General features: G+C 41.7%; 1 protein-coding gene across 1 annotated transcript in view; it reads right to left on the reverse strand.

Annotated features, from left to right (window-relative positions):
- ARSK (arylsulfatase family member K) overlaps window positions 1-23,337 on the reverse strand; it is a 141,114-nt gene that overhangs the window by 53,651 nt on the left and 64,126 nt on the right. The window contains exons 6-7 of the mRNA XM_075854847.1: window positions 15,186-15,410; window positions 6,713-6,940 (exon numbers count right to left, since the gene is read on the reverse strand). Of these exons, the coding sequence (XP_075710962.1) occupies window positions 6,713-6,940; window positions 15,186-15,410 (453 nt within the window). The remainder of the gene's footprint in view (window positions 1-6,712; window positions 6,941-15,185; window positions 15,411-23,337) is intronic.

Consider the following 23,337-nt stretch of genomic DNA (forward strand, 5'->3'; position numbering starts at 1 on the left):
ACAGTCAGGACAGGACGATGTGAGTACACCCAAGCGGGCAAGGAGACAGAAGCAAGCCAGGGGCAAAGCAAAGCAGGTCAAGCAGAACTGCAGCAAGGCAGAAGCACGGCAGAAGCAGGCTGGAGCAAGCAGCAGTGGGGCCAGGAATCCAAAAGAATTACAAGCACTGAGGGAGAGAACAGGGCAGGTAATAAAGGACAGGGGGCGGAGCTAACTCCGACAGACCAGGCCGCGATAGGCTCTCCCACTCCTGAGCCTGCCACCCTGGTTGGTGGGAGATGGTGTCAGTCGAACAGGTCTGGCCTCAGGTGTGGATTGATTAATCCCAGGAGTATACCTAGATGAAGTACCTGGCAGATCCCTAACAATTTAGTAGCAAGGAAATATCATATACGTCCTTGGCTACTGAATAGCCTTCCTGTCATTACGTATGAGATACGCCCTTCACAGGGAAAGGTTTAAAGTAGAAAAGACATAACAGGGCATATTTGTAAACATTTTACCATATAGCATTTACAAATAGCTGTGTAGTAGGAATACATGTACCATATTTATATCAAGGGTGCGTGTTACATAAATCAGGTAAGTGGCAAGAGAGACAATTACTTCATGTTAGAAACTTTAGTTAAAGCATACCTCTAGCTACAAAATAATTCTGGCATGGGATAGAGACTCAATTGATAGGGTCTAGGCACTGAGATCATGCCCATGTTCTTTCAGCTCCTTTCAGTTATCCTAGGTTCATTTAGGAGAGGTAAAGAAGATGAGCTATAGACTATCATTACAGCGTATGGCCCATCTTCACCTCTTCTGAATAAAGCAACAAGGAAATTCTAATGAGTGGTCACCGAATTTCTGACATGTCAACAGGTCAGATGTATTCTATAACTGAAAGTATACTTAAACAGTAACTATACATATTTTTTGGGGGAAAATCAAGTGGATGAACAAAAATAATAAACCTTGTAATATATATTATTATAGAAAAATGCCTCTACCTCCACTTATCAGACTCCTCCTCTCCAACAACCCCCCCCCCCCCCCACCTGACTCCTGCACTGATCACTCACATTGAATTTAATGCTTAGGCCCCTTTCACACTGCATTTAAAAGTCTCCATTTGACGTACGGTAAACCCCTGGAAAAACTCCAGAATTATACCATAGAAGGAGGCTAAAACCGCTGCACACAATGTTGAAATAAAGCCATTTGAGCCTTTTATTTCACCATAACAATGCAAAGTTTCGACTCGAGCATGGGTCTTTCTCGCTTGGGTCAAAACGTCGCATTGTTATGGTGAAATAAAAGACTCAAATTGCTTTATTTCAAGATTGTGTGCTGCGTTTTTTTTCCAGAAACATACTGAATTGGAGTTGGAGTGGTTCTGACTCAATTCGACACCGCTTTGCACTACATACCATTTCTTCCCCATGGTGTTTGGGACTCATGATGTGCTACTGATCTTTGCATTCTTTTTAAAAGGAGGCTGTGATGGATGTATAACAGTGGCATCTGTCATCATAGACTATAGTATCCATTTAACGGATACATTAGGAACTTTCATAACCCTTTTCATCACTTATCCATCTAACCACTGTTGTGCATCTGTTTAATGGATCCGCCACTCATAGGCTATAATGGTATCCATTTAACGGATACATCATGAACAGCTATGAAATAGTCCATGACGTATCCGTTAAATGTATGCCTGTGATGAATGCCATACAGTGGCATCCGTCAACCATTGGCATGTTAAGATAAGTATACATTTCACATATACTATTTTTACTAGATGCCTCTGTATAGAATAGTGTAGTCTACTACGCTCTTTTACTCAGCAAAATAACTGTATACCCAAAGTATAACACCTGACAGAGACACAAAAGAACACTCTTATGGCCTCAATTGGTATAATGGAAGTCTATGGGTACGTTTTCATGTATTCAGACGAATTATCAATACACTTCGGTACATGAGTCCTAAAGGAAAGGCACGCACTGCTGATCACCTTCCGTGTCCGTACTTAAGGCAAGGGGATAACGAATATTTCAGTGTGAGGACCCTGCTAAATAGTAGCAAAGATGCTTTAATCAAATGTGAATTCTCTGGTTTCCAAATGAGCTAGAATTTAATGGTGGACTATGATAATGGTGGACTATTTCACATATAATATTTTTACTAGATGTCTCTGTATAGAATAGCGTAGTCTACTACACTCCTTTATTCAGCAAAATAACTGTATACACAAAGTATAACACCTGACAGAGACACAAAAGAACACTCTCATGGCCTCAGTTGGTATAATGGAAGTGTATGGGTACGTTTTCAAGTATTCAGACAAATTATCAATACATTTGGGTACATGAGTCCTAAGGGAAAGGCACCCACTGCTGATCACCTTCAATGTCCGTACTTAAAAAGGCTCTGTCACCAGATTATCAAATCCCTATCTCCTATTGCATGTGATCGGCGCTGCAATGTAGATAACAGTAACGTTTTTGTTTTTTTTTAAACGATCATTTTTGGCTAAGTTATGAGCAATTTTATATTTATGCAAATGAGCCTTTCTAATGGACAACTGGGCGTGTTTTCTCTTATTTCCAACTGGGCGTGTATTGTGTTTTAAGCAACTGGGCGTGTTTACTTCTTTCACTGCACAATCACACTGTGCTGTGGATCATGCTGGGCTGGAACAATGAGAAGTGTAGGACACTGATTAGTCACTGATTGGTCAGCCTCATACACTTCTCTGTACAACACCTAATTGGTAAAAATTAAAAACACGCCCAGTTGTCCATTGAGAGTCATTAGCATAAATCTAAACTAGCTCATAACTTGCTCAAAAATGATCGTTTTTCAAAATAAAAACCACTGCTGTTATCTACATTACAGCGCCAATCAGATTATGTAGGAGATAGGGCATTTATAATCTGGTGACAGAGCCTCTTTAAGGCAAGGGGATAACGAATATTTCAGTGTGAGGACCCTGCTAAATAGTAGCAAAGATGCTTTAATCAAATGTGAATTCTCTGGTTTCCAAATGAGCTAGAATTTAATGGTGGATTATGATTAAAAAAAAACATGTAGCTGGTATATTTGTATGTTAGTACTGATCTATGGGCTAGAAAGTATATGTTGCTTTGTGTATGGTATATGTTGTACTGCAATAAACTTCATTTGTTAATGAAAAAAACGTAAAGAGAAAATTAGAAAACTCAGTAGTTGAAAACACTAAGGGGTCATGCATATGGCTGTATCATGGATCTGTTTGTACACACTGCATGCCATAGGCACCATAAAGTGGCATACATAGTGCCTATGGATCTGAAGTAAAACATAAAAGTATTGTCATAATATGGCAGGATTAAGAGCTAGGGAATGGAGAGGAAAGTAGTAGGATTTAATAGAGAAAATTGCTGTACATTAATCTCAGGTTCGTGACATCAATTGGAACTTGTTAAGACAAGTGGGTCATACTGACACAGACCTATTCTGACATAGTATAAGATTATAATTGAGCACAATTTATTTTACCTTAAAAACTACCTTTTATTCCCAGATTTAAAAAAAAAAAGTTAGAAATGAAATAATTTTTTACAGCACGGAGGCAATGCAAAATTCTGTTCAACACGTAATTTTTGCACTACAATATATCAATCATAGGGACTAGAAATGTCCCTCTTCTCTGGATGACCTTATTTCCTTATGTAACATGGTGGATATCCGTTTTAGAGAACGAACCCTGGAGAAACAAGCGTAACCCATAGAAGGGTTAAAGTTATGTCAGCCTTTCTTGATTCTGGAGCAGCTGGGATTTTTTTCTCATTCACCCTAGTAGCAATACTGGGCATCCCTATGGACCACTCACTACCACCTCCTTCTTGGTTACTATGGATGGAAATGTTGATGTAATGGAATCACTAGTTGAGCAATTCCCAAGAGTGCAAGTTCTGGAATTGCTCTGTGAGCGATTCCCCAAGGTCAGCTGGAGACTGTCTGGATAAAGCGTGCAGGTAATCCGCTACCTCAAGTCCATCACTACTCTGATCAGTAGAGACTAAGACTATTCTATTGTCTTCACCAGAGCCCATCACAAGGCGGTTTGGATTTGGCTGCATAGAACCCAGGTTGCATTAACAAATACAGTGTTGGACAGGAGGTGCAATGCAGGCAATATCAGAATGGAAACCAGACAGACAGAGGGTAAACAGTAAACAGAGTACACAACCAGGAGAGACTAAGTCCAAATCAGAAAGCAGAAGAATACCAGGAGTTTCAGAGATTAAAACCAGCCGAGAGCAGAATGTCCAAATCAGTGAGCAAAAGGGTTAATCTAAAGACAAAGCCGAGGTCCAGTTCCAATAATCCAAATAGTCAGGTGATACAGGGTCTAGCCAGGAGCTTGATCAGATACTTACATACACAGAGAAATTCACAAGCAACAAGGAAAGAACTGACCAGACTAAAATACTCCACCCTAGAATCTGATAGGATGAAGACAGAGAAATGAGATTGGCTCTGTAACTCAAACCAGAGGCACCCAGGAGCTAGGCTAGTAGTCACGACGATCTTAAAGAGATGGACGTTTCCTAACAGTTGAGCGGATCAATTCCGCTCAATTGACATGGCCGTATGAGGCCTTGTTTTATGCGGGAGAAATGTTATTATTTTTTTTCATAGTTTGGAGGTAGAAAAAAAATATTTTTACAGAGTGCGGCATCATTTACACGAGCGTGTGCGTTTTGCGCGCGCAAAAAACGCAGCGTTTTGCGTGCGCAAAAGGCACTTGACAGCTCCGTGTGTCATCCGTGTATGATGCGCGGCTGCGTGATTTTCGCGCAGCTGCCATCATAGAGATGAGGCTAGTTGACGTCAGTCACTGTCCATGGTGCTGAAAGAGTTAACTGATCGGCAGTAACTCTTTCAGCACCCTCGACAGTGCATTCTGATCACCATATCGAGTAACCTGTTTAAAAAAAAAGAGGTTCGAACTTCCCGACCGTTGCCTTGGTGACGCGTCCTTGGTGACCCGTCCTTGGTGACGCGCCTCTCTTGACATCTGGCCCCACCTCCCTGGATGACGCGGCAGTCCATGTGACCGCTGCAGCCTGTGTTTGGCTTGTGATTGGCTGCAGCTGTCACTTGGACTGAATTGTCATCCCGGGAGGTCAGACTGGAGGAAGAAGCCGGGAGCTATCGGTAAGTCAGAACTTTTTTTTTTTTTTACACGTTCATGTATATTGTAATCGGAAGTCACTGTCCAGGGTGCTGAACCAGTTTAACTCTTTCAGCACCCTGCACAGTGACTGTCTCCTGCCGGGTTCGGTCAAAACGAGTTCGGCCGAACCCGGTAAAGTTCGGTTCGCTCATGTCTAAGACACTCCGTTCGGATGTTTGTAAACAGAAAAGCACGTGGTGCTTTTCTGTTTACATTCAGTTTGACAGCTCTTGCGCGAATCACGCAGTTCGCACGGAAGTGCTTCCGTGCGACCTTCGTGGTTTTCACGCACCCATTGACTTCAATGGGTGCGTGATGCGCGAAAAACGCACGATTATAGAACATGTCGTGAGTTTTTTTCTGCGCACTCACGCTGAGCAAAACTCACGGACTGTCTGCATGCCCCCATAGAGTAATATAGGTGCGTACGACACGCATGAAAAGCACGCGCGTCGCACGCGCGTCGCACGCGCGTCGCACGCGCGTATATTACGCTCGTGTAAATGAGGCCTGAATATAAGAAAAATCGATTCTCTGCATCGTTTTTCTTGTTTATTTTTTTATCCCGTTCACGTTTCACGCTAAATAACCCATTAGATTAATTCTTCAGGTTATTACAGTCATTTAGATACCTAATATGTGTAGGTTTTTTGTTTTTATTTAGTGTAGGGGCAATACAATTTATTTTATGCAAAATAATGACAAATTTTTTTGTTACTTTTATTTTAATCCCATGGGATAACTTTATTTATAACTTAATTTTTTTACTTGTAATGTTTTAGCATAATCTTGAATGCTTATACAATACACTGTGTCACTGTGACACAGGCTGCTGTTAGGGCAGCACATAGTGTGCCCGAACAGCAGGCAAACGGAACAGACAGCCCTGGGGTCCTTTGTAGGTCCCTAGGGCTGACTGCAGAGGGATCGATGACGAGATCAAAGCGGGTAGCTCCCTTTGATCTTGCCGCGGTCACGGACCGCGACGATCGAAGGGTTAAACAGCTGGGGTCCGAATGTTTTCCGATCCCAGCTGTATATAGCAGGCTGCTCTGAGATTAGGAACTGTAAGTTACAGCTCCTGCTTTGAGGATGAGCGCTCACAGGAGCGCTCATCAGCCTCTTCCACAGCGACGCCAATAGACTTCACTGTAGACTAAGGACATGCACCGCCTGACGTCAAAAGAATGTGGGCGGTCGTTAAGGAGTTAAATAATTCAATCTTCATGCTCCTCACCTCAGAAAACATCATAGAAAAGTCCCAATAAACCTTTCTAGGGGTATTCGAAGACCACCCCTAAGAGGGTGGGGGGGGGGGACTGTAACAAAACAGTGTCTACTTACAATCCTTTCTTTTTTGTTTTTTCCTGTTTCTAGTTAATTAGTAGTATATAAAACCCACCAGATTAGCTGCACTGGCAGGAACAAATATAATCGGTTTGTGTAAACAATAACAAAACAAATTACAACGAATATCCTGAGCAATGATCTTACCAAACAGCTGTGGAGGAACTGAATCCCCATCTGAGTATGCAATGTACTTCCAATTATTTTCTCGCAACATGTAGCTTGAAGCATTTGCATCCGAACCATGAAACTGACTCAGAGCCCAGTTAGGATGCAACTCAGATACTGATATGATATCATTGTCTGATCTTGCATATGATAATGGCAACAGAGAAAAGCCACTTTTGTGTTGAGGCAGAGGAACTCCAGCAATCTCTATACAAGAAAGAAAGAAAGAGAAAGCATGCAAAATATAAATACATTGGCTGTGACTCTATGTATTATATAGCAGATAATGCACTCTCCTACTGTAAATTTTAACCCCTTAATACCTAAGGTATATTAAACCTTTAAGTTTTTGCATCGTCACATTCAAAGAGCTATAATTTTTTTATTTTTCCGTTGACATAGCTGTATAAGGACTTGTTTTTTGCGGGACAAGTTGTATTTTTAATAGCATTATTTTGGGGCACATATAATTTATTGATTACCTTTTATTAACTTTTTTGGTGGGGAAATGGAAAAAAAACCTGAAATGTCACCATTTTTTTTTTGCGTCTTCAATTTACACTGTTTACCGTTTGGTATAAATAACATAATAACTTTATTCAGTGGGTCATTACGATTGCGGCGATACCAAATTTGTTTTTGCGTCGCCATATTTTAAGAGCCATAACTTTTTTATTTTTCTGCTGACATAGCTGTATGAGGGCTTTTTTTGCGGAACAACTTGAAGTTCTTATTGGTACCATTTTGGTGTACATGTGACTTTTTGATCACTTTTTATCAATTTTTTTGAAGGCAGGATGAACAGAAAACAGCAATTATGGCATTGTTTTTTATTTTATTCTATTTTGACGACATTCACCGTGCAGGCTAAATAATGTAATCATTTTCTAGTTGGGGTCGTTACGCACGTGGCGATACCAAATATGTGTAACTTTTTTCCTTTTTTTTTCATAATAAAGCATTTTGTAAGGGGAAAAAATGGGTTTTTCATTTTTTTTAACTTGGGATTTTTATTTATTTATCATAAACTTTGTTTTTTAGGCTTTACACTATGCGATCATTTGATCGCTTTTATAATACACTGCAATACCTTTGTATAGCAGTGTATTATTGCCTGTCAGAGTAAAACTGACAGGCATCTGCTTCTGGCATGGCCTATCAGGCATTCACTAAAGACAGACCTGAGGGACCTGACCTGTAAAACCTGTAAAACCACTGAGATGCGGCGCTCGCTATGGTCCGCTGTATCTGAGGGGTTAAACGGGGTCACATGACCGGAGACCACTGTAATTGGTCTCCGATGGTTGCCCTGAGGCCCGAGGCTGTTGGCAACAGCCTGGGCTTCACGAGCAGAACGCTCGATTCCAGGGAAACAACTTCTGAAGTGCCGCTGTGAAAAGGCGGCGCTTCAGAAGAACTACCCTGAGCGGCCGCCGTAAAAAACACTATACGGCGGTCGTTAAGCGGTTACTATTACTAGAAGTAAACAAGAAGTCTAGCGATCATATAGAACTATGCGGATGCTTTATCTGGGTCATGAAACTCTGATGAATTCCAAGAGCTATAACGTTTGTATTTTTTCATCAATAAAGCTGTATAAGGGCTTGTTCTTTGCGGGACGAGTTGTAGTTTTTATTTTAAGTTATATCATTCATTGATTGACTTTTATACATTTTTTGATGGGAAATGACAAAAACAAAAGAAAATTCAATTGTTTTTTTCTTTTTTTTTTTACGCCATTGACCGTGCAGTATAAAAAACATGTTAACTTTATTCTGTGAGTTGGTACGATTAGGGTATGTTCACAAGGAGTGTTTTCAGCCGTTTTTCGGGCCATAAACGTCCCGAAAAACGGCTGAAAAATCGGAAGCAGAACGCCTCCAAACATTTGCCCATTGATTTCAATGGGAAAAACGGAGTTCTGTTCCGACAGGGCGTTTTTTATGCGCCCATTTTTCAAAACGGCTGCGTAAAAAAACGGCCGCGAAAAAGAAGTGCATGTCACTACTTCCGCCGTTTTTGGAGCCGTTTTTCATAGACTCTTTAAAAACAGATCCACGAATGGCCGTTAAAAACTCTGCGAAAAACACGACTTTGATTAAAAGATTTAAATTGTTGTTTTTTTTGTTTTATTAGTTTTGCTAAATAAAGGAATGTTTTATGGGAAAATCAATAAATTTTGAGGCACCACTTTCCGAAGCATAGAATTTTTAAATGTTTTCGTCAGTGTAGCCGTACAGGGGCTTATTTTTTGCAGGATAAGTTGTATTTATTTATTTTTTTCAACCAATTTGGAGTTCATATAATTTAATTTTAAACAGCAATTGTGCCATATTTGTTTGCATATTTTTTTTTTAGCACATTGCGGTTACAATAATAGGTTGTTTTTTTACAGGTTCTTACGATTGTGGTGGTGCCATATATCTATATATTTTTTTCCTTTACTATTTTTTCAAAATGTTTTCTAACAAAGGACTTTTTTATTTGATAACATTTTATTGACCTTTTTTTTGTCCCACTAGGGGACTAGAAGATGCGATCCTTTGATCGTTTACATAATGCTTTGGAATACTTAGTAATCCAAAGCTTTACTGCCTGGCAAATCATTAGGCAATGCCTCTGACATGGCCTAATAGGCATATGCCTCTGCAGATCTTTTGGCCTTTGTCAGGCACCCTGACTGCCATTGAAGTTCATCTGCAGCCCACAATCGTGTTGCAGGGTGCCGATAGACTGATAGAGGGAGCCCCCTCCCTTATGTGTTAACGAGCTGATTGGTTACGCTCACCCCGATCACTCCCCGCCGCTGTGGCTGTACTTGTGGTGTGGAGTGAGTGGGTTGTGAGAGAGTGGGAGCCCTGAAACTGCTTCTGATAGCGGCACCCACAGACCCTTATTCATGTACCAAAGACCCGTTATATTAGGACATGAAAAGGTGGCTCACCGGTGGGAAGTGGTTAAAGGGCAAAGCCACACGTGGCGGAATTGCTCTTGAATTCCGCTGCGGACACTCCGCAGCGTTAATCCGCAGCGGAGCCGTTTCTCCATTGACTTCCACTTCTATTTAGTAGGGTTCGTTTAGACGATGCAGAAAATTCCGCTGCGGAGCATAGGCTGCGGTGCAGAATTTGGTGTCCGCAGCATGCAATGGCTGTTGCGGAGTTGTGGCGGACTGGTTGCGGACTCATGGCGGAATTTCTCCATTGACTTCAATGGAGATTCTAAATTCCGCAATGAAGTCCGCAGCTGTCATGCACATGTTATGTGTGCTGCGGATGCGTCTTGCTTTTTTGACATGACATTTCTTCATTCTGGCTGGACCTATGTATTTCTAGGTCTACAGCCAGACTGAGGAAGTCAATGGGGCTCCCATAATTACGGGAGCGTTGCTAGGAGACGTCAGTAAATAGTCACTGTCCAGGGTGCTGAAAGAGTTAAGCGATCGGCAGTAACTGTTTCTGCACCCTGGACAGTGACTACCGATCCCAATATACAGCAACCTGTAAAAAAAATAGAAGTTCATACTTACCGAGAACTCCCTGCTTCTGTCTCCAGTCCGGCTTCCCAGGATGATGTTTCAGTCTAAGTGACGGCTGCAGCCAATCACAGGCTGCAGCGGTCACATGGACTGCCGCGTCATCCAGGGAGGTCGGGCTGGATGCCAAAAGAGGGACGCGTCACCAAGACAACGGCCGGTAAGTATGAAATTCGTTTACTTTCACTAGGGAAAGTGCTGTCCCTTCTCTCTATCCTGCACTGATAGAGAGAAGGGAAGCACTTTTACCGCAGTCCGCAGCAGCTAGTCCGCATCAATTTACTGCACATATTGGGCAGATCCGCCGCAGAATCTGCAACGCAGATTCTGTGCGGCATTGATGCGGACAGTTGCGGAGGAAATCCGTCACGTGTGGGCATGCCCAAAGGCTATGTAAACCTTCGCAACCCATTTTTTTTTTTATTATTGCAATGCATCTAAATTGAAAAAATAAGCACCTTTGCAATAGGCCTTAACCCCTTTAGGACGCAGCCTGTTTTGGCCTTGTGGCACAGACGATTTTTTCAAATCTGACGTGTCACTTTATGTGGTAATAACTTGGGAATGCTTTTACCTATCCAAGCGATTCTGAGATTGTTTTCTCGTGACATATTGTACTTTATATTAGTGGAAAAATTTGGTTGATAAATTCAATATTTATTTGTGAAAAACACCAAAATTTAGTGAAAATTTGCAAAAATGTGCATTTTTCTACATTTAAATGTATCTGCTTGTAAAACAGATAATAATACCACACAAAATAGTCACTAGTTAACATTTCCCATATGTGTACTTTACGTTTGCATCGTTGTCTGAACGTCCTTTTATTTTTGGAGGACGTTTCAAGGCTTAGAACTTTAGCAGCAATTTCTCACATTTTCAATAAAATTTCAAAAGGCTATTTTTACAGGTACCAGTTTAGTTCTGAAGTGGTTTTGAGGGCCTTATATTTTAGATTCCCCCAATACATCACCCCATTTTAAAAACTGCACCCCTCAAAGTATTCAAAACAGCATTCAGAAAGTTTCTTAACCCTTTAGGCATATCACAGGAAATAAAGCAAAGTAGAGGGGAAATTTACAAAGAAGAAAATGCACACCAACATTTGTAAAGCATCTTCTCCCGATTACGGAAATACCCCATATGTGCTAATAAACTGATGTTTGTACTCACAGCAGTGCTCAGAAGGGAAGGAGCGCAATTTGGATTTTGGAGCGCAGATTTTGCTGGATTGGTTTTTAGTGCCATGTCGTGATTGCAACACCCTGGAGGGACCAAAACAGTGGAAACACCCCAAAAGTGACCCCATTTGGGAAACTACACCCCTCAAGGAATTTTTCTAGGTGTATAGTAAGCATTTATACCACACAGGGTTTTTTGCAGAGTTTAGTAGAATTAGGCCGTGAAAATAAATATAAACATTTTTGTCCACTAAAATGTTGAATTTTTTCATTTTCACAAGGGATAAAGGGGAAAAAGTCGCACTAAATTTGTAACGCAATCTCTCCCGAGTATGACAATACCCCACATGTGGTAATAATTTATTTTTTTAATAGAAATTAATTAACCTTTGCAGGACTGATCCCTTTTTGCTTTTCCATTTAATTTTTCACTCCACGCGCTCCAAACGCCATAACTTTTTTATTTTTCCATGAATAGAGCGGTGTGAGGGCTTATTTTTTTGCGGGAAGAGTTGTACTTTCTATTGACACCATTTATAGTACCATATAATGTACTGGGAAACCGAAAATAAAATTTTTTGCGGGGTGAAATTGGAAAAATTGATTCCTCCGTTGCTTTTTGGGTTTCATTTTTACCACTTTCAACGTGCGGTAAAAACGACAACTTAACTTTATTCTGCGGGTCAATACAATTACGGTGATACCAAATGTATATATTTTTTTTATATTTTACTACTTTTACAAAGAAAAAACAATTTGTGAAAAAAAAATTGTTTTATAGCAATACATTCTGAGAGCCATAACTTTTTTTTTTTTTGGTCGATTGAGCGGTTTGAGGGCTTATTTTTGGCGGGACGAGCTGTAGTTTTTATTGGTACCATTTTTTGGTACATACAACTTTTTGATCACTTTTTATTACATTTTATTTAGAGCTTTGGTGATCAAAAACAGTGATTTGGGCGGTGTAAATTCCTTATTTCTTACGGCGTTCATAATGCGCTATAAATGACAATTTTACTTTATTCTGTGGGTCGGTACGATTACGGCAATACCATATGTATATAGTTTTTTTTATGTTTTTATGTAACTTTTTTATTTTTCAGTCAAAAAAGCGGTGTAAGGGCTTGTTTTTTGCGGGATGGGTTGTAGTTTTTATTGGTACTATTTTGGGGTACATGCGACTTTTTGATCACTTTTTATTCTATATTTTGGGAGGGGTGGTGACCAAAAAATAGTGATTCTGGATTTTTTTGCGGCGTTCACCGTGCGGTAAAAATAACATTATAGTTTTATAGATTGGGTCGTTACAAATGCGGTGATACCAAATATGTGTACTGTTTTTTAACGGTTTCATTTTTTTCCTATAATAAGAGACTTATTATAGGAAAAAAAAGTCTTTTATTTTTACACTTTTGTAAAACATTTTTATTAACTTTTTTTTACTTTTTTCTTTAATTTTTACACTTTCTTTTTTTACCTGCAGCTCTGATCACTGCTAGAATACATTACACTACTTAGGTAGTGTAATGTATTCCAACTGTCAGTGTGACGTCACAGTCACTCTGACAGTTAGTCTACGAGGACCAGCTAGAGGCTGATCCTCATAGGCTTCCATACATGGCATCACAAGCATGTCCTGATAGGCTTCCATACATGGCAGACACGGAGGCCATTACTTGGCCTCCGGTCGCCATGCTAGACATCTGCAAACCTCCCGATTTCATTGTGAGGTCTGCCGATGTGCTAGAAACCCCTAAAATGTGGCGATTGAAATCGATCACCGCATTTAAGGGGTTAATTGCTGAAATCAGCGGAAATAAGCCACTGAACGGCAACAGTGTAGTGTCAGCTGTCAGGGACAGTTAGCCTCCCGGTTCCTGGTGCACACTATCGCCAACAGTGTGCACCGGGAACTGCGCAGTAACTGTACGCCCCCGTGCGCTAAGACACTGGCCACCCGGACGTACAGTTGCATCGTGGTGCGCCTAGGGGTTAATTAAAAATGTTCTGTTTTGTTTCTACAGCTCTAATGAAAACCTATGCGTCTCCATGGTAAGAGGAAATAAAGAAACCCTTTGTAGTCTGATCCTGCAGTCATACCCTCCTCCATCTGGCTCCTACTTCTTGCTAACCTACCGAATGTACATTAGTAAGTAGAAGACATACAATTCAACATACAATGCCACAAAAGGTCATGGGTATTTTACTGGTAAACCCCCTGTTGTAATGCAGTGCATGCCCTTATTGGCTGTCTAGTAGCGCCCTCTACAGTACAGCACTGCATGTACAGTACTGTTCTTTACCTGCGCCAGGATGCAATGACGTAGCTCTGGGGGTTGCAGCGGTCGCAGTTGTGACCGAGCTCCTAAGCCTGAGGGGCCCACAGGGCCCCCGTTGCCACACAGTGCGCTAATGATTCAATAAATTCTTAATGTGCTGTGACACCGGCACTAGGCTTTCTAGTAATGGGCAGGGTTCCTTTGACGTCACGATCACATAGTACGCTCAGTGTACCATGTGACCGTGATGTCACGTGAGGGGCGTTCCAGCCAGTGTGTAAGAGCTGGTACGGAAGAGCCTGGAAGACTCCTCGTGAGCTGAAGAGGGGGGCGGGGCCCGTAATGTATATGTGTTGTATTGTGCTGTCTGTGTTTGTGGTGGAGAGAGGAGAGGGGGGCCTTTAAATTACAGCCCCCCTCTTCTTTCTCCACCGCAAACACAAACTGCACAATACAATACATTACAACCATGGGGGGTCGTGTGAAGACCTCTGGGGGGTCGCAAGCCACTCACCGAGGCCCGGGTTCCAACTGTATCTGCAGCCTTAGGACGAGGATACAGTTGAATTCAGTGCTGGAGCAGGAAGATGACGGCTCCTTGCTCCAGTGTTCACTGTGCTGTGAGCCATGAGTGGCTCGGTGCAGACAGGCACCTGTCTGCGCCGAGTCACTCATAGCACAGGCCAAAGGAGGTATGGTGTACAAAAAAAAAAAAACTGCAGCGGAACGGCTTTTTTTTCTACATTTTTGCCAAAATAAAAATTTATATAAATTAAACGATAATGTAAATATACCAAAAAATGGTACCTACATAAAGTACTCGTCCCGCAAAAAACAAAGTCTCATACAGCTACGTCGGACAAAAAATTAAAAGGTTAAAAGCGCTAGGATGCAAAGAGGGAAATATAAAAAAAATTGTTCTGTCCTTAAGGCCAAAATTGGCTGCGTCCTTAAGAGGTTAGATACATTAGACAAAATAATAATAATTTGGTGTAAAGTTGGTCATAGCCTTAAAGTAAAGCCTTGAGTGCCTGTTTGGTCATTTCTGCACTGAAATAACTACCAGTACCAGTAGATATCAGCTACCCATCCTCTACCAACCCATATGATAGACATATGTCAGAAGATGCTATAATGAGAGAACACCTCTATGGGAATTTTTGAGGATGCCCAATTAACATTTATAAAATGGTCACCCCTATCTGTAGATATTTATTTGCCATATTGCAGACATCAGTGACTGCAACACTCTTTGTTATCACCAACACTTCAATGAAAGAGGGCTGTGTTTAGAGAAGACTATACATGTATTTCTGATGCTTAGTCGCATCCCATGTAAACAAAATAAGAAGCACTTTATTTTGATCTCAGGAGAGAGCTCTTTAAAAAGATCCAAGTACAATGAGGAAATTAGTAGCAATTTGATTCAATAGCTAATTATTTCTCATTTTACCTACCAAGCATGGTGGGATAAAGGTCAACAAGGGATACAATATTTTCTATTCTCTTTCCAGGTTGTATGTTAGGTCCCATTATTAGAAGTGGTACATGTGCGCTTCCTTCATACATGCTCATCTTATAAAATTGCCTATGTTCCATTGCAAGCTCTCCATGGTCTGATGTAAACAACACATACGTTGTATTTAGAAGTCCAGTATCCGCCAGTGCTGAAATGATTTCACCTAACAAAAAGACAAAAACATTTTGTTTTGAAACCTTTTCGTGTAAACCTTTTAGTTATTGTATTTTTAAGTAATTTCTTTAATAGTTATGACATAAATCCATATATGCATGCATTTATCATATAGTATAGATCTGTAACATCCGCGGTCGCTGACCATGAACCCTTCACATCCTGCCAACGCCCTTCTCTCCAGAGATGCCAGCACATGCGGCCGTCCTGTCCCGCAGTGACCACAGTGACCACTAGGGTGTGCGCGCGAGCTCAGTCCAGCCTTAAGGAGCCAGAGCGCGCACATGGGTGAGATTGAGCTGATTGCTCCCAGATCAACCTGGACTATAAGAAGGGCCCTGCCCCTTCCTTCATTGCCTGAGCGTTGTTTGTAACTACCCGTGTCAGTCTCTGCAAATGGTCCCTTGAGTGTTCTCCAGTTCCCAGTGTTCCCGTTCCTGCTACCTGTACCCCGTGCTTCCGTGTTCCTGTGCTGTACAAAGTTGGAGTCGTGTTGTGTCGCCTGCTACACCCGCTGTGTTTCACCGCACCTGTCTGCCTGCTGCTAGAGTTCCATCCGAGCCTAAATCATCGCTACTGTCTGTATTGCCACAGGTAGCTTTATTTGAACTATAGACATTGACTTTGTACCCTGTTTGGCCAGCTGCTGTGCCACTACGGCGGTCCAGCCCAGTGGGTCCACATACCCACAGATCGTGACAAGAGCCTATTAAAAAAATATTCCTCCTTCTTGGACCTGATTAATGTTCTATTGTGTAAAACTATGTTCACACCTGTGTTGTGGCTTCTGTTCATAACAGCGCATGTTACGCTATTTTACCCATCAAATATGATGGAATCTGGCAAAGATGTGAACACAGCCTTAAAGACTTTTTAAGCCTGTGTGTCAAGCTAATACTGTGAGAGGGGAAGCAGCAGTAAGTGGGTATCTGATTGGTCAGAGCACACAGCACAGCTCTCCAGGTACACCGGAAAACCTCATCCACTGAGAACAGTAATACTAATACATTTACAGAAGATTTGTAAAGAGAAGGATAAGACACAACATTTCTGGCTGGACTATATGTACTATAATTCTTCAGCTACCTAGGTAAGATTTCTTATTTTCTTTTTTACTGACAGTTGCTATTTAAAAACTTGACCCCCATCAATTCATCCTTCTTGCCTACTAACATTTTATAAAAAAAAGTTTTTAAGCACATACATTAATATTATTTGTCAGACAATCCATTGTAAAGCAGAAAGGAAGGAGAATAAAAATCCAACAGGTTAATTCCTGTTAACACTAAAAACAAAATTCCATACTACTGACTATGATGAGGTTCGCAGCAAAATATGCATTTTTAGCATGACGTGAGGACCCAGCATCAGTGGTGTAACTACCGCTGTAGCAGCCATAGTGGCTGCTACGGGGCCCGTGGCATGAGGGGTCCCGTGCCACCTGCCGTAAAGCCTGCCCCCATGCCCGGTGGCGCCACTATGGCTGCTACAGTGGTAGCGATGCCACATTCAATAGTATCTGCATCCTTAGGATGCAGAAACTATTGAACGCTATGGCACAGCAGGGTGGTTGCTCCCTACTCTGCCATTTACTAAGCTACAGGCCACGTTCGGCCTGCAGCCTATCAGGCGCAGGAACGGGATGCCTGCGCTGGCTGGCGTGATGACGTCACTGGATCACGCCGGCGTATGCAAGGATCCCGTCGGCATTGATTTGCTCCATTAATCGCGGGAACGGGGTCTAGGTGAGTATGACGTTTTGTTGTTTTATTTGTTTGTGGGTCGATAAATGGCGCGATCTACAGGAGGGAAAGTCACTATATGGCGCTATCCACAGGAAGGGGGGGCTATCTACAGGAGGGGGCACTATATACAGGAGGGGGTGCAATATGATGCTATCTACAGGAGGGGGGATATATGGCGCTATCTACAGGGGGCTGTATGGCGCTATCTAAAGGGGGGCTGTATGATGCTATCTAAAGGGGGATTGTTTTGTTTTCAAACTGTTTTTATTGAGAATGTCACAGAATCATGAAATAAATCATATACCATACATTTTATAAACTCAGTTTTACAATGTGAAAAAAGTACATTCCTTCAATCAATCCTTGCACATAGATGTATTCATTAGAAATACATTAGGGCCCAAATATTTTAATACACAGAGATTAAAAAAATTAGATAATAACCAAAACATTAACATGTCATATGATATTGATTGTAGCATCTCTACAGTCTTGCGGAACAAACCATGCTCACCATCCCTATACCAATAGATTATTCTTCATCATATTTGAGATAACATTTCCTAATAAATTCATCGGGGAGATCTGGATTTATCCATGTAGGTCAACCAAGGTGACCAGATATGCAGAAATTTAGATCTATCTTGTCGTTCCCAGTATATAAGTTCCTCAAACCTACGTATCTCTTGTACTTTCCTAACCCAATCTTCCATATTAGGTGGCCTGGTTGATATCCACAGTATAGGGATCAACAACTTAGCAGCAGTTATTAAACTTGTCGCTAAATCATGTCTCCTGGGCGTAAAGGAACCTGATGATAACCATAAGAGAATCACTTGTGGGAATACCGGAACTGATGTTGAACATATCGAATTTATTTCAGAGATAACCGATTGGCAAAATCCTTGTATCAAGGGGCATTCCCACCATATATGAAGCAAAGAACCCTTATTAAGTGAACACCTCCAGCATGTATCTGGATCCGGATTTATCATATGCAGCCATATCGGAGTTTTATACCACCGGGATATCAATTTGTAAGAGTTTTCTCTAATTTTAATGCACTGCGAAAAACCATGTGAACGCTTCAAGATAATTCGTTGTTCTTCTTCTGTAAAGGTGAAGTGTAAGTCCTGTTCCCACTTAGTGAGTAATTCAAGTTTGTCTTCTCTCTCCCCCAACAATAACCTGTCATATGATCTAGCAAGAGCACCCTTTTGGGGTATAATTTGTTGTAATTTACTTTCAAAAGGGGACAAATTTATATAACTGGCAAAACGGGTTTTGTAACTGTCACATACTGTTTGAAAATCTTGTTTCTGAATAAAATCCGATAGAAGGACACCTGTAGTTCTAAGCAATAGAGCTACCAAATCTTGAGACTCAGTCTCAAAAAATTCCGACACTGTTATATTATCAAGGTGTCTCCAAAAAGAGATTAATGGAATTCTCTTTGTATCGACTAGATAGGGTAAAAAGCTCATAGCCAGTAGTGGGTGATTGTCAGATAGGAGAAATTCCCTTGCGTTAACCTCTTGCCACACCCTTATAATGCCCTTCACTAGGGTACTAGAGCAAATCGAATTCGGTGAGAAGTATCTCAGGCCCCACAGAAAAAGCCGGTCTGGCAACCTAAGCAATTCCCGCTCTAGTTCTACATATAGAGTGGACTGTGCTGTACTAATCAGAGATTGCCATCTATTTAACTGATTTTCCCTATAATAAGTAACTACATCCGGTACCCCCAAACCTCCCAAATGCGGTTTCTGTATAAGTAACCTGTATTTAAGGTGTGGCTTAGTATTATTCCACAAAAAGGCAGAGAACATCTTCCGAACCTTATAAAAAAATGTTCTAGGTAGCCATATCGGTAGTGCTTGTATCAAATATAAAAGCTTGGGTACAATAAAGGTTTTTAAGAGATTTTTGTGACCCATCCATGACCGATATGGGACTTTAAGTTCTTTTAATTGTTTTTGTATAGACGCGAGCAAAGGTATGTAATTACAGTTATATAATTGTGCTGGATCTATAGTAATCTGAATGCCCAGGTATGTCAGATTGCTATCAGGCCATTTAAATAGGGAACTAGCTTTAATGGAATTAATGACCGGGTCCGGAGTAGAAATATTTAATATCTCCGACTTCCCAAAATTTACTTTAAAGTTGGAAACTTCCCCAAAATCTCTGAACAGTCTTGTAAGGTGAGGAATCGAGGTCTCTGGATTGGTAGTCAGTATTAATAAGTCGTCAGCGATAGCTGCTGTGGTATGTGTGTATGATCCCACTTTAATGCCCTGCACTTGAGGGTCCTGTCTTATTCTTTGAATCAGTCTCCATGACCATAATGAACAAGGAAGGTGATAGCGGACAACCTTGCCGTGTGCCATTATTAATATTAAAAGGTTTGGAGAGGGTCCCATTAACCCTAATTCTCGCACTAGGATCTTTATATAGTGAAAATATTGCTTGAGTGAACGGTTGAGGGATCCCAAATTTCTGTAGAGTAGCTTCTAGATAAGCCCAACTAACCCTATCAAATGCCTTTTCGGCATCTGTGCCCATGAGGACAAGAGGAACCTTGCAAAGCTTGGCATATTCAATCAGTCTCATAACTATGCAGGTGTTATCTTTACCCTGTCTTTCTCGAACAAAGCCAGTTTGTTCTTGTCCTATAATTTTAGGGAGCAGTGGTCCCAATCTGGCAGCTAAAGCCTTGACCCACCATTTTATGTCCGTATTCAAGAGGGAAATGGGTCTGTAACTACCACAGCATGTGGGGTCCTTCCCTTCTTTAGGTAAGATTGTGATGTGAGCTTCTAATGCCTGCTTTGGAAACTGCTCGCCTCTGAGCAAGGAATTACACAATTTAGTAAAGTGGGGAAGTAATGTGGTCTTAAATTTTTTATAATATCCCACTGTGAAACCGTCTGGACCCGGACTTTTCCCCAAAGGGATGGACATCAAAATTTTTTCCAATTCCCCTTCCGTAAATGGATCGGTAAGAGCAACAAGATCCGCCCCCTCCATTTTGGGAAGTTCAATAGTTTTAAGGAAGTTAGTGATCAAGGAGGCCTTGTTGGAACCGGATTCTAACAACCCTGAAGGAGTCTGTAAATTATATAGATTATGGTAAAAGGCCTGAAAAGCTTCTTCAATTTGAGCAGTATCTGTAACCACTCCCCCTGTCTCCTGTTTGATCTCTGGGATAAAAGTCCTTGTTTGTTGTTTGCGAATTAATGCCGACATCATCTTATTCCCCCTGTCCCCATGGGCATATTGCTTATATTTTGATATTTGAAGAAGATGTGCAGATTTAACATTAAGTATATCTTTTACCTTTTCTCTAAGGCCAGTCAATTCCTTCAGTGAGGAAATAGCTATTGTCTTCTTGTGTACTCTCTCCAAAAGAGTAATCTGGGAAAAAAGGTCATTTAATATTGCATTTCTCTTTTTCTTCACATGCGTTCCCAGTGAAATAAGTTCACCTCTCATCACTGACTTGTGGGCCTCCCATACAATCGGATTTGAAATAGAATCTGATGTGTTGTGCTTAAAGTATTGAGATAAATGGTTCTCGACAATCTGAGCATTAGTCTTATCTGCAATAAGAGTATAATTTAATTTCCAACACCAATTTCCATTAGGAATGCCCGTTAAACTGAGGGTCACCGATATTGGGGCATGGTCAGATAATAAAATGTGTCCTATGTCCGCTGATCGGACTAGCGACGTGTATTTCTGTGACAGAAAAATGTAATCCAGTCTGTGATACGTATTGTGAGTAGGTGAACAATACGAATAATCTTTATCTAATGGGTGTAGTAATCTCCAGATATCTGTTAAGTGTAGGGAATGCAAAACCTTGTTCAGTTGCGCGAGCCTCCTGTACGATGTGTGCTGAGATCCTGTGGTATCTAAAATCGGGTTAAGCGGTAGATTCAAGTCTCCTCCCACCACCAAAATCCCTTCAGAAAAATCCCTCAAGATGTTCAAGGTACGGATAAGCCAGGAAGACTGCCCAGCATTGGGGGCGTATAAATTAGCAAAGGTTTATACAGTATTACCGATTTTCCCTTTTATGAACAAATATCTACCTTCCAAATCTTCTATTTTCGTTAATAGCGAAAATGGGATACCATTATGTATAGCTATGCTAACCCCTCGTGCAGCTGACCGATATGGGCTGTGAAACCATAAATTGAAATCTCTGGAGGGAATGTTAGGTATATGTGAACGTTTGAAATGTGTCTCTCGTATAAGGATTACTTGTGCCGCCTGCTTTTTCCACATTCTAATAACTTGGCTACTCTTCTGTGGGACATTGAGACCCCTCACGTTGTGAGACACAAACTTAAGTTCCGGCATAGTTCTCATACTTCCACCGCATGATCTGTTCATACCACATGACATAACAAGAAGAACATAAAAATAATAAAATTGTGATCAACCATATTCCATATTGGAATAAACCAAGAACTTGGTAAGGCCTCATGCACACGACCGTACTTTTTCCCACCCGTAAATACTGGCGTAAATACGGGTCTGGTGTCACACGTATTCCACCCGTTTTGCACCAGTATTTACGAACCCGTGCCCGTAAATATGGGTCCGGTGTCACCCGTATTCCACCCGTATTTACGGGCACGTTTTTGGCGGCAAAATAGCACTGCACTAATCGGCAGCCCCTTCTCTCTATCAGTGCAGGATAGAGAAGGGACAGCCCTTTCTGTAATAAAAGTTAAAGAAATTCATACTTACCCGGCCGTTGTCTTGGTGACGCGTCCCTCTCTTCACATCCAGCCCGACATCCCTGGATGACGCGGCAGTCCATGTGACCGCTGCAGCCTGTGATTGACCTGTGATTGGCTGCAGCAGTCACATGGCCTGAAACGTCATCCAGGACGTCGGGCCGGATGTCGAGAGGGACGCGTCACCAAGGCAATGGGCGGGAGACCGGACTGGAGGAAGCAGGAAGTTCTCGGTAAGTATGAACGTCTTTTATATTTATTTTTTACAGGTTTATACTGATTGGTAGTCACTGTCCAGGGTGCTGAAAGAGTTACTGCCGATCAGTTAACTCTTTCAGCTCCCTGGACAGTGACTATTTACTGACGTCGCTTAGCAACGCTGCCGTAATGACGGGTGCACACATGTGGCCACCCGTCATTACGAGAGCTCCATAGACTTCTATGGACTGTCCGTGCCGTTATTACGGCCTGAAATAGGACATGTTCTATCTTTTTCAACGGCACGGGCACCTTCCCGTCAGAAAACGGGAAGGCACCCGTCGCCAATAGAAGTCTATGAGCCCGTTATTACGGGTCGTAATTACGACCCGTAATAACGGGAGTTTTTACGGTCGTGTGCATGAGGCCTAAGAGAGTGAAATTCTATCAGCTACCAAAACCTGTAGCTTCACTCTATTATAAGGAAGATTCTCCTTATAAGAAAAGGCCTGGGGGGGTCATTTTATATCGTATGAGATTGACCTCTAGACGCAACAACCCAGACCCCACCTAAGCGGCTTTTTATATATCTGGTATAAAACCAACAAGACACTTCAAGCGCATATTCAGAGCCTAATATCAACATGAGTGAGGACCTGATTACCAGCCGTAATCATCTGCTAACCGAGCCAAAATGGCTATATAACCCTTTAAATCCTAGATGTGAGCTAGGAACACTGAGAAGGGAATCATTCGTTAGTGCAAAGGGTTATGCAAATACATGAAACATTATTACATCCCCGTAACCTCAGTTGGGGTCCCTTCTCTGGGTTGTAGGGGTACTTTTCTTCCCTGATGATGAGCCAAATCCAGACACCGCTGTCCAGGGGTCAGCTTCATGTAAAGACGGAATCTTCGGCGGGTATGCCAACGGAAGCCACGAGGGAATATCCATAGGTTGCAGTCCGAGTATGTCCCAGGCCGCCTGTAGATCCTTAGGATTCCTGATCACGATATGCTTATCCTGGTTGTGTATCGCCACTCCAAAAGGATAAAGCCAACGAAACGGGATGTTGTTAGACCTCAATTTATCCAACAGCGGCTTTAGTATGCAACGTTTAGCAAGAGTTGAGGCAGCCAAATCTTGAAAAAGAAGAATAGAGGTTCCCTCATAACGAACTCCATCTGAAGTCCTTGCTTGTTTCAGAAGTGCAGCTGTATC

This window comes from Rhinoderma darwinii, chromosome 1 (genome assembly GCF_050947455.1).
Source record: "Rhinoderma darwinii isolate aRhiDar2 chromosome 1, aRhiDar2.hap1, whole genome shotgun sequence".
NCBI lineage: Eukaryota > Metazoa > Chordata > Amphibia > Anura > Rhinodermatidae > Rhinoderma > Rhinoderma darwinii.